We start from the raw sequence: 11,974 nt of genomic DNA, 5'->3' as shown, positions 1-11,974 counted from the left end.
CTGCAGCATTAGAGCCACCGCTCATGGGAGACACAAGACTTTTTTGCTCCTAGATCATCAATGCAGCAGAGGAACCATAAGTAGAATCACAGGATAATATATACAAATATATATATATGCATATATATATATATATATTTATTTATTTATTTTAAAATGGCAACTGAAAGTAATTAGACTTCTTAAGGAATCAAATTTATTTCAAGAGACTACACATGGTTATTTAATATCTGGTACTGAATAGGTTTTTTTTCCCCCTTTTTTTGTTAGTTTTTGTTTCTAAGTGTGAATGCAAAAATTAATGAATACAGACTTAACAAGCGTGGTTCTAAAGTTCCTGCTGTCATCAACTTGGGCAACAAATGACCCACTGGAAAGGCAAATCCACTTAAAAGATCATTGTATCTTGTTCTGTGACTAAAGTGATACACTAACCACGGGGAACCCAGAATGATTCAACATTTTCCCCTATTCCTTCCCTTGATCTTTTGATTTTGATTTAAGCCCTGCGAGAATGCTGGATAAATGCCTTGAAGTTTGCAGGGGTGTATTTTTTTAATCAGATATGATTTGCATGTCTTGCCAGGAGTTAAGCAGCAGTGGGTGTTGGGGAAACATTTTCTTTCCTTTTGTTTTTTGTGGGGTGGGAATAGGGGGAGGGCATTTAAGTTCTACAATTCTGGGTATGGTAACATAGTTTGGTTACATGTTGGACCTCAACAACTGAAGAATTCATGAGTGCCATTTAAGAAAAGTTGCAGAACAAGTGATTGGCTTAGATACGGAAAAAGTATTCCTGTGCCCATATTTTAATTAATGTAATTGAATAACTGGGAGCAAAAGTATATAAGGCTTTTCAACTGTAGGTGCTCCAGACTTGCACTCTGTCACTAACACTAAATGTGCAGTTTTCCTAAGAGAAACTTATACCTGTCTGTAAATTCTAATTTCAGTTTCTCAGCAAAATCTAAAAGGAGAAGAAAAAAAAATCCCATGAGGTCTTTAACTTTTCTTTTTTAGCCAGGGAGGAGGTAATAAACACTGCTTATTAGGGATGTTTTCATGCAAATTACAATTCTGAGCTTTTAGCGTCTAATTATATCTTAATATATTTTACTATTAGAGCAACATGGGTTTTTAAGGAAAATAACGTGAAATTCTGGAAATTTTGTTCTGGGCAGAGAAGAGCTTTAGCCCTGTCTCATCATCACATTGCCATCCTGTTGCACTGCAGCTTGTGTATAGCATGCTAAAATAAATTTTGTGTGTGTGTGTGTGTGCAGAAACTAAGGGTCCAATTTAAGATTGGGTGATGTTAGTGGCATAATAACAAGTTCTCTGGTCTGACATAGCATCACATCATACACACAAACATGTGCGCGCACACACACATACATACAAAAATGAGTGTATCCGTGTATGTCAAATACAGGTTAAAATAGCAGGGCATTTATATAGATTTTCAGTCTTCTAATAAAAGTAGACTGGATCCTTCAGTTATTTGGGGGGAAAGTAGTTACTTTTTTTTTTTTTTTTCCTCTCTTATGTCCAGTTTTGAGTGACTAGTATGGATGGGTTTTCTTGTTTTGTTAATTATTTGAGGCTTTTAACAAATAGTTCAAGAAAGAAACTGTTGGATTCACCGAAGAGAAAATACCTTTTTAGTCTGGATTTCTGCCCTGCTTAGAGTTTTAAAAAGTATAAGCATGGATTGCCAATTCCACTTGATGTAAACAAAACTTTTTATACATTATATATATATAATAACTTATTGTATCAGACCAGGTTCAGAAACTTGTGGTAGGCCAGTTTCAGATAGTTTCATTTCACCTGTAAACTGTATCACTTTTACTGATAATTGTAATTTTCAAATGTATAATATGTTTACAGATGTGCCCTGCATTTAGTCTGCCTTGTTCTTATTTTGATTTTTGTTGAGTCTCCTGCCTGCTTGCCAAAAGCTAGGATGCTTCAGGCCCATGTACAATTTAAAACAGAGGCATCCTTGAGCTTTAAAGCATTGAACTGGAAAATGCAACATACCACATACTGAAGTGAAAAAGTCTGTGTTTTTGTGTTTGTTTTTAAATAAAAATTTTCAAAAAGCTTTTTAAAAAAAGAAAATCTTTTTAAAAATATTTTATTTTTGTTTATTTGAGAATGACAGAGAAAGAGGGAGAGAGAAAGAGAGAGAAAATGGGCACACCAGGGCCTCCAGCCCCTACAAACAAACTCCAGACATGTGAGCCCCCTTGTGCATCTGGCTAACGTGGGTCCTGGGGAATGGAGCCTTGAACGGGGGTCCTTAGGCTTCACAGGCAAGCACTTAACTGCGAAGCCATCTCTCCAGCCCTAGAAAATCTTTTTACAGATGGTAGTGAATACAAGAGAGACCCAAGATTAATCAAAATGACAAAAGGAGGAAACCTAGTGTCTAGCATCAGATAAGCCATCTCCATCACACCCATCAGGGCCCAGGGAACACTGCAGAGGAAGAGGAAGGTTGAATATGAGCACTGCTCTCACTGCTGGCCTGAGAACCTTCTCTATGGAGATGGTGGTAGACACTGAGGAGACTCAACACTCATCAAGGCTGATAAGAGGCTGTCAAGAGCTCGACACTGAAAGAGATTTTCATCACACCCACCAAGACTCAGGGAACATTACAGAAGTGGAGGGTGGAGAATGTAAGAGCCACAGGGTGGTAAGGCCTACGGTAGGGTACTATCCACTCCACATGAACTGACTGGTGCATTCATTAGGGAGAACATGCTTCCCCCTGAGACAGTCTGTGCACGGAGTCCTGTACACAGATTATTCTAGTAACCATGGGAAACTTCAGGGACACGTGGCTCTAAGGCCTGCATGAGTGTGGGGGGAGAGGGGATGTGCAAGGCAAGGACTGAGGGATTCGTGTACCAAGCAAGTACTTTGCTGCTGAGCTATAACTCCAGCCCCAACACCTACACTCTTAACCACTAATTTGAATCTGTGACAAGAATTGGAAGTGCTTTCTTTCTTTTACTGTTACTGAGCATTTAAAAAGAAAAAAAAAATAAAACTTCCAACAATCATTAACTGGTCTGAAATCTTGGACACCCAGAGGGAAAAATAATCTGAAACTCTTTGCCACATGAGGGCGCTGAAGGGCACACTGGCCAGCGGCAGCTGTTCCCAGGCTAGTGTTCTTTCCCAGCGTGCAGGCCTGAGACTGTTCGAGGTTCCTGGCATCTGCGCTCTACAGCAGATACACGTGCCCTGCTACCTTCGGAGCCGTGCCCAGCCCCTGAACCAGAAACGTGCCACTTTAGACCCCATAACCCCAGACACCAGCAACCTGTCCCTTCACCAGATTGAACTGGGAGGTTTTATGCCTAATCCGTTCTTCTCACTCAGGATAAGGGGGCTCCTGATCTAGGGACATCCCTCTTTCATCTGCTCTATGAGACTTGAATAAACTTGCATGGGCAGGAAAGTAGAGATTTAAGCCAGTAGTTGTAGACTGCTTTCTAGGAAAAGGAGATGTTAAGACCTCTGAGAAATGTTTGTAATTTTCAAATGTATAATGTGGTGGTTTGATTCAGGTGCCCCCATAAACTTATGAATGCGAGATCCCCAGCTGGTGGTAATTTGATAATTCAATCCTCCTGGAGGCAATGTATTGTTGGGGGGTGGGCTAATGGGTGTTATAGCCAGCTTCCCTTTGACAGGGTTTGGCACACTCTCCTGTTGCTGTTGCCCACCTGATGTTGACTAGGACGTAATATCCACCCTCTGCTCATGCCATCATTTTCCCCTTGATTCTGCAAGCCAAAATAAACCCTTTCCTCCCACAAGCTGTTCTTGAGCGGTGTTTTCTGCCAGCAATGTGAAGTTGACTGTAACATGCCCCATCTCATGAGCAAGAAGGGCATGCCTGGGTAGAGAATCCAGCCCAAATATTCAACCGGAATAGATCCCAAGTGTCTTGAATTCTTCTCCACTGGTCCCAAGTCCTGTGACATTCAAGAGGCAACTCTGAAAATGCCTCACCACACCGGCAGCAGAAGAGAGTCTTGTTTCCCCAGCATGCCTGTGATCTCAGAGGCTGTGGCAGGTGGCTGGCCAATGTTTTGGCCACCTGCAATGAGAGTTCAGTGCTACTGTGTTGTGTGACAAGATTTAATGAGAGTCTGAATGGCTTCTACTGGTAGCAGATGGCATCAGGACGGAGGCCCCCAGCCCAGCAGCCCTGGTCCTCGCCATCACGAGGAGGGATGGACTTCCTCATCTGCATGCACAGCACCTCATCAATATAGATGGTGTTCTCCTTCACCTGGATCTCCTCCTGCAGGGCGAGCTGCCTGCAATACAGCCCCTTCAGTTCCATCTGAGCCTGGGCTAAGGTTTCCTTTAACCTGAGAGGACACAGGGAATCAGTGCTCTTTCTGCATCACTTGTTCTTTTCTTTTTAAATATGTTTTTGTTTTTATTTATTTGAGAGAGAGGCAGACAGACAGACAAAGAGAGGAAGAGAATGGTGCACCAGGGCCTCCAATCACTGCAAACAAACTCCAGATGTATGTGCCACCTTGTGCATCTGGCTTACATGGGTCCTGGGGAATCAAACCTGGGTCCTTAGACTTTGAAGGCAAGCGCCTTAACCACTATGCCATCTCTCCAGCCCTCATGGGACCTGAAATTCACTATATACTCTCAGGCTGTCCCGGAATTCACAGCAACCCTTCTATCTCAACCTCCTGAGTGCTAGGATTAAAGGTGTGCACAACCACGCCTGGCTTTGAAATAGAAAGGATGGGTGCACCAGGACCTCTAGCCACTGCAAATGAACTCCAAACACATGGCCTACTTTGTGCATCTGGCTTTATGTGGGTGCTGGGGAACTGAACCCAGGCCAGCAGGCTTTGGGGGGGGGGGAAGCTCCTTTAACCACTGAGCCATTTCCTCAGCCCTGCACCACTTTTTCAAAGAAGAAAAAATGTACTGGGTATTCAAGGTGAAAGTCAAATTCATAGTGCTCTTCCCCTCACACACCTGCTCTTCTTCAAGACAGAGCTTTCTGACTGATGGCTATGGCCAGAATAATGACACAGACGCCCCTGTGAAAGGCCAATATTTACAAGATGTGATGGTATACACCTCTACTCAGGAAGCAGAGATGGGAGATTGATGAGTTGGATGCCATCCTAAGCTACATAGCAAGTTCAAGGCCAACCTGAACTACATAGCAACACCTGGTCTCAATATAACAAGGGTTGGGAATTGTAGCTCAGTGTAGAGCACATGCATAGCATGTGTAAGGCCCCTAGGTTTGAGTTCCAGAACTGAAAAATAAAAAGCCAATATTTAGAATGGTAGATGTCTTGGGCTGGAAAGATGGCTTAGCGGTTAAGCACTTGCCTGTGAAGCCTAAGGACCCCGGTTCAAGGCTTGATTCCCTAGGACCCACGTTAGCCAAATGCACAAGGGGGCACATGCACCTGGAGTTCGTTTGCAGTGGCTGGAGGCCCTGGCGTGCCCATTCTCACTCTCTCCCTCTCCCTCTCTCTCTGTCACTTTCAAATAAAGAAACATAAAAAATTTTTTTAGGGCTGGAGAAATGGCTTAGCGGTTAAGCGCTTGCCTGTGAAGCCTAAGGACCCTGGTTCAAGGCTCGGCTCCCCAGGTCCCACGTTAGCCAGATGCACAAGGGGGCGCACGCATCTGGAGTTCGTTTGCAGAGGCTGGAAGCCCTGGTGCGCCCATTCTCTCTCTCTCTCCCCCATCTGTCTTTCTCTCTGTGTCTGTCGCTCTCAAAAAAAAAAAAAAATTAAAAAAATTTTTTTTAAAGAATGATAGTTTTGTTTTTTTTTTTTTTTTTTTGGTTTTTCGAGGTAGGGTCTCACTTTAGCTCAGGCTGACCTGGAATTCTCTATGTAGTCTCAGGGTGGCCTCAAACTCACAGCGATCCTCCTACCTCTGCCTCCCGAGTGCTGGGATTAAAGGTGTGCGCCACCACGCCCGGCAAGAATGGTAGATTTTTTTAAACGAGACATCTATATTTGGACTTTAGCAAGATGTCTGAGGATCCACTTCATGTGTGGTAGCAGTTTGGGCCACATTTAGCACAACTGGTCACTAAAACATCTTCTTCCCTCCAGTGTCACAGAGCCAGCATCGCCCTCTGCAGCCACTGCCTGGCCCCTGCTAGCAATCCAGGTAGGGGTTTCACGTCAGCAGCTGCTGGCCCACCTGGCAATGTTGTGGTTGATCTCCTCCACCTCTTTGATTAGCCGATACTGAGCTACATCACGACATAGCTCCACATTAGGCCGGTGAGTCCTAGTCTCGAGGCGCGTGTGAGCCACCTTGGCAGGCCCTTCTTGGTCAAGGATGGCTTTCTCGAGAACAGTGATGTTTTTCTCCTGGGAAGCAATCTGTTCCATGACCTAGTGAAAAGGAATGGGATAGTGAGGCTGGGTTGTGCTCCTCAAATGGTGCCAGGCATGGTGGTGCACGCCTTAATGCCAGCACTCAGGAGACAGAGGCAGGAGGATCGCTGTGAGTCTGAGGCTAGCCTAGGACTACCGGGTGGGCTCCAGGTCAAGTACCTCAGGAATAACAGCTCACATTTCCACCTAAGCCCCCTGAACGAGTCTCGTGGCTCTTCCCCAAAGCAGGGATTGCTGGGGGCAAGGTGCTCACCACAGGACATCAGACCTGACTGGCCACTGTTGCCTCCTCCCTAGACCAACGAGGTGAATTCTCTGGAGAAGGCCTGCAGCAAAGGTCTGGGCAGCATCTGAGTCACATTGTTACTCAAGGCCACCTGCCTGTCTGGGTACATGGAGCATAAAGCTGCTATTTCCTTATAAGCGCCCCCTCCCACCCCCACCTGCTCTGTCTCCTGGAATTCTGGGGAAAGAGTGTGACAGTGTAGTCTTAGATTGATTGGTATTCTTAAAAAGATATTTTACTTGGGCTGGAGAGATGACTTAGCAGTTAAGGCACTTGCCTGCAAAGCATATGGAGACCCAGGTTTGATTCTCTAGGTCCCACGTAAGCCAGATACACAAGGTGGCACTTGCATCTGGAGCTCGTTTATAGTGGCTAGAGGCCCTGGCATGCTCAGTCTCTCCCTCTCTCCCTTTTCCCTTCCCTCCCTCCATCTTTAATAAATAAATAAAAATTTAAAATATTTATTTATTTGAGAGCTAGAAACAGAGAGAGAAGATGATGGGCACATCAGGGCTACCTTCCACTGCAAGCAAACTACAAATGCATGTGATACTTTGTGCATCTGGATTTACATGGATACTAGGGAATCAAATTCTGGCTATCAGGCTTTGCAAGCAAGTGCTTTTAACTGCTGAGCCATCTCTTCAGCCCCTTTCCTGATATTCTTAAAGATTATCTATTTATTATTTGCAAACAGAGAGAGAGAGAATGGGCACACTAGGGTCTCTGAAAATGAACTCCAGATGCATGAGCCACTTTGTGCTCCTGGCCTTACATGGGTACTGATGAATCAAACCTGGGTCATCAGGCTTTGCAGGCAAATGCCTTAACCACTGAACAATCCTCCAGCCCTTTTACTGGTATTTGTGAGGATGGGTTTGTGCACAGAACAGATACTTACAAGTTACTCAAGTTTCTCAGATGAGCATTTAGTTAGGGCTGGAGGTGTGGATCAGTGACAGAGCCACTTGCATAGCATGTTCAAGGCCTTCATCGATCCGTAGCACTTAACTCCCCCACCCAAACATATATATATTTTTTTCTTTCTTGAGCATTTTTAAAACTTTTCATGATGGAAATTTTCATACATACACAAAAATAGTCAGAATATTGAACTTCATGTACCTGGATCAATTATTTTAAGCAGTGATCAATATTTGGCTAGTCTTGCCTCATCCTTTTCTACCCATGTCCACCAGCCTAATTGTTTTAAAACAAGTCTCAACTATGACATCACTTCAGTCTCAAATACTTGCGTATGTACTTTTAAGTTAGAAGGTTTCTATTTTGCATTTAGTATAGCCACAATGTTTATCACACCCAAAGAGAAAGAACAAGTCCTTACTTGCTTCTAATATCCAGTACTCAAATCTCCCTGTTTGTCTATATTTTAAGAAGAGTTGGATTGTTAAAATTGTAAGCCAAAAGTCCGCACATTGCATTTGATTTCCTTGAGCAGCTTCTTAACGTTCCAGATATGTGATTTTAAATTTAGCAAAGGTTAATCACTTTCACTTGATTTTGATTAACAGTTAATAGTTACTTCCACTTCAAAAGGAACTGAACTCCTTTGATTGTTTGGTTGCCCACCAGGACTAGATGGTAAGACCCAATTGCAGACGACATCACATGCTTTGGTTGCAGGACACTGAGAAATCAAGCTGGAATTGAGCTGAAAGCCTCTTTCCTGCTGGCTAGCTGTCAGAGGGCTGGAACATTCTATCGATTCAGGCTTCTGGGGGAGAAAAGTCAGTCCTCTTTATCAGATCAATGTTTTACTAATATTTTCTCCCAGCCTGTGACTATCTTTCTTCCACTTAAAAGTTTGATATTTTAAGTGGCCGAAAAATCAAAAGCAGAATATTTCACATCAAGTGGAAATTACATAAAATCCCATTCTTACTGTCCACAAATAAAACTATTTGGACACCGCTGTGCTTGCTTCTTTATTTATGGCCACTTTTGAACTACAATGGCAGAGTGAAGGAATTGCGACAGGCTGTGTGATGTTGTCATTGCTTTGCACTTTTGCCCAGACACTATAAATCACAACAGTTACATGACAGCTTTCCGATCATCTGTCACCAGACAACGACATCTTATTTCATTGTTTTAGTACCAGTGTGTCTTAGTCCATTCTTGCTGTCATTTAAAAATGCCTGAAACTGGGGGATGAATAAGGAACTGAAATTTATTCCTTACCACCCTGGAGGCTGGGGAGTTTAAGATTCAGGAGCAGGCAAACATGGTGTCTGGTGAGGCTTTCTCTGTTTCAAGACAGCACCTTGCAGGCTGGAGAGGTGGCTCTGCAATTAAAGGTACTTGCTACCAAAGCCTGCTGTTATGGATTCAATTCCCCAGTGCCTACATAAAGCCAGATGCACAAAGTGGCTTGTTTACAGTTGCAAGAATCCCTGTTGTACCAATGCTTCTCTCCCTCTCCCTTTGCAAATAAATAAAATTTTAAGAAGAGATAGCACCTTGCTGTCAAGTACTGCCATGAGAAGGCAGGAGGGCAAAGGGCTATACCTACTTCTACCTGTCCTTTTGTAAGGCTGTAGTCCCATCCATGAGAACCATCTTCTAAAGGCCCCACCTCGTAAAGCTTAGAGTGAGGGTTGGGTTCCAGGATGAATTTTGGAAAGGACACAAGCTTACAAGCCATTGCACAACACATAGCCCTCACATCAAAACAAGAAACAGAGCTTCATATTAGCATTCTTAATGGCCAGTGGAGCGGAGGCTTTGTTGATGAATTGAGTGTCACACTTATATACTTGTTTATTTATTTATTTATTTTGAGAATGACAAAGAGAGAAAGAGGCAGACAGAGATAGAGAATGGGCACGCCAGGGCCTCTAGCTACTGCAAACAAACTTTAGACACATGTGCCCCCTTGTGCTTCTAGCTAACGTGGGTCCTGGGGACTCGAGCCTCGAACTGGGGTCCTTAGGCTTCACAGGCAAGTGCTTAACCGCTAAGCCCACTATTATACTTATTATGCAGTGACACTGTGGTTGTGCTGAATGTTGACCATCTACACTGACATTACCAGACGAAGCATTTGCCATAGCAATGATCAAGTTGGAGAGTTTGAAACAGGGCATCTCATCATTGCAGAGTATCACAAAAGTGACAACAAAGCCTCAATCAAATTAAAGTTCCTGCCAAGCAAGGAAAATCATTTACTAGCTAATTAAATCATGTTTGATTGTAGCAAGTAAAGAAGTGTGTCCACAGAATATAAACTTGTTCATTCAAGGCAATTATTCTTTCTAGGAAATAGTTGCTCAAAAGCAGTGAAGGGCATAGAATGGAACATCAATCATCATTTTTAAAAAAATTTTAAACATTTTTTTATTTATTTGCAAGGAAAGAGAGATACAATAAGCATGACAGAGCCTGATATTAAAAGTTAAACATAAAACTCTTTTAATCTGATTTTTCGGTTTTTTTTTAAAGTGGCTACTAGAAAACATAAGATGACACGTGTGGCTTGCATTGCATTCCCACTGGACACCCCTGCCTCTTTCAGCTGCAGAGGTCCTGTCATCCCCATGTTATGATTGGGGCAAGGAGCTCTGAGAGCTCTAAGGATCTGCTTAAGTTCCCTAGCTAGCTGCCACCAAGATGGGAACTTGTGTTCTTACCTGTTAGGTCTGTTCCACTAGATTGCTTCTCCACATCCCTGTGCTTAGCCTCTGGCCTGGCTGCTCAGTATCCCAGCTCCTGGGTGGTGGGGCAAGTGTACTAGAGCCAGCTTACATGGGCTCTGCTGGTTAAATATGCAACAACTTGCCAGCCTGTTGTTAAGCTTGAAATGGGTCACAATGCAAATATCTACAGCTCAGAAATCGGCAAATTCTGCAACTTTTGATTTTGTCCACCAAAAGCCAGCTACAAGAATACTATTGGATAGCTGAGAGGAGAAACTGGCCAGAGACGTGAAGAAGCAGCTAGGCTTGGAGAAATCAGCATATGAACAACTCATGGGATCTCAGAGCCCATCTCCCTTTGTCATATGAGGAGAAAGTGAGGTCCAGACAGCCTGATGTGAGACAGACACTCAGCTGGGCCAGAACCCCAGCATCTCACATTCAGCCACTGAGCTCTGTCCTCTGCAGAATGAGAAACAGCAGAGGCACAGAGAGGGGTGGGGTTCCAGCCAGTCCTCCATGGCCCAAAACCTGATGCCAAGATGGAGAACTGTGGAAGTTTCTTACCCGTCAGTTACCCAACAGCAAGCCCCAAAGTTCTGCAGCCTGGTCCAGCCGCCACTCTCCTGCCATGAATCACCATGTTCCCCCCAGGGACCGCACCTTGGCCAGATGATCAGCCAGCTTGTCCCTGGCACCCTTGGTCTCCTTCAGCCCATTCTTGAACGCCGTGTCCACCACGTCACACTGCCTGCGCAGGTCGTTGGCTGTCTGGGACAGGATGCGGTCCACCAGGGTCTTCAGTGCCAACGAGTTGTTCCGCTGCTTGTCGGCCTTCTCCACGTTGGCATTGGAGAAGTCCAGCCAGTCTTCCAGACTCACGGAGCTGAAACACAAGCCACCCATTTGTTCATTCACAACGGGGCTGGGGCTGGGGCGGGGACGACTCTTGGAATACCCTGGAAGCTAAGGCTACCTCCACTCCAGAAAGAATGGTTCTCCTCACTAGACAGAGCCAACAGTGGTCTGTCAATGGCAGCATCTTTAGGGAACCCATGTAATCGTCTCTGGGCCTGATGAGCTAATTTTTGTTTGTTTGTTTGTTATTCAAGGTAGGGTCTCACAATAGCCCAGGCTGACCTGGAATTCACTATGTAGTCTCAGGGTGGCCTCAAACTCATGGCAATCCTCCTATGTCTGCCTCCTGAGCCTCCTCCCCCCACCCCATCTGGTTTGAGCTAACTTTTAGAACCTCCACTTCACAGAGTGGGAAAGAGGCTCAGAGAAATCAGATAACTTGGTCTGGATCATATAGCTGGGACAATGAGCAACAAAATAAAACAGTTGTGACAGATTATAATACACTGAACAGGAGGAAACCAGTTGTCCATACAGAGACAAAGAAGTGAACAAACAAATTACTAGTTTGAGGGGAGCTATTAATAACCTTGATGAATCTAAATTGCAATAGTGTTAATTGTAAGAAATCTCACACTCAACATAGAATGTGTGATGCTATTTAATAAAAAGGAGGTAGGGCTGGAGCAATGGCTTAGCAGATAAGGTGCTTGACTGAGAAGCCTAAGGACTCATGGTCAACT

At 44.2% G+C, this 11,974-nt stretch overlaps 1 protein-coding gene across 3 annotated transcripts in view; it reads right to left on the bottom strand.

Moving 5' to 3' along the window:
- Positions 1-3,783: 3,783 nt before the first annotated feature.
- Positions 3,784-11,974, bottom strand: part of Tekt1 (tektin 1) — a 30,852-nt gene continuing 22,661 nt past the window's right edge. For all 3 annotated transcript variants that reach the window (XM_004672410.2, XM_045158803.1, XM_045158804.1), the window contains 3 exons: positions 11,037-11,259; positions 6,232-6,428; positions 3,784-4,397 (listed from right to left, as the gene is read on the bottom strand). In XM_004672410.2, the coding sequence (XP_004672467.2) occupies positions 4,184-4,397; positions 6,232-6,428; positions 11,037-11,259 (634 nt within the window). In that variant the 3' untranslated portion in view covers positions 3,784-4,183. The remainder of the gene's footprint in view (positions 4,398-6,231; positions 6,429-11,036; positions 11,260-11,974) is intronic.

The sequence above is a fragment of the Jaculus jaculus genome, chromosome 9 (assembly GCF_020740685.1).
Source record: "Jaculus jaculus isolate mJacJac1 chromosome 9, mJacJac1.mat.Y.cur, whole genome shotgun sequence".
Lineage (NCBI taxonomy): Eukaryota > Metazoa > Chordata > Mammalia > Rodentia > Dipodidae > Jaculus > Jaculus jaculus.
This window is presented reverse-complemented; position numbering and strand designations above follow the sequence as displayed.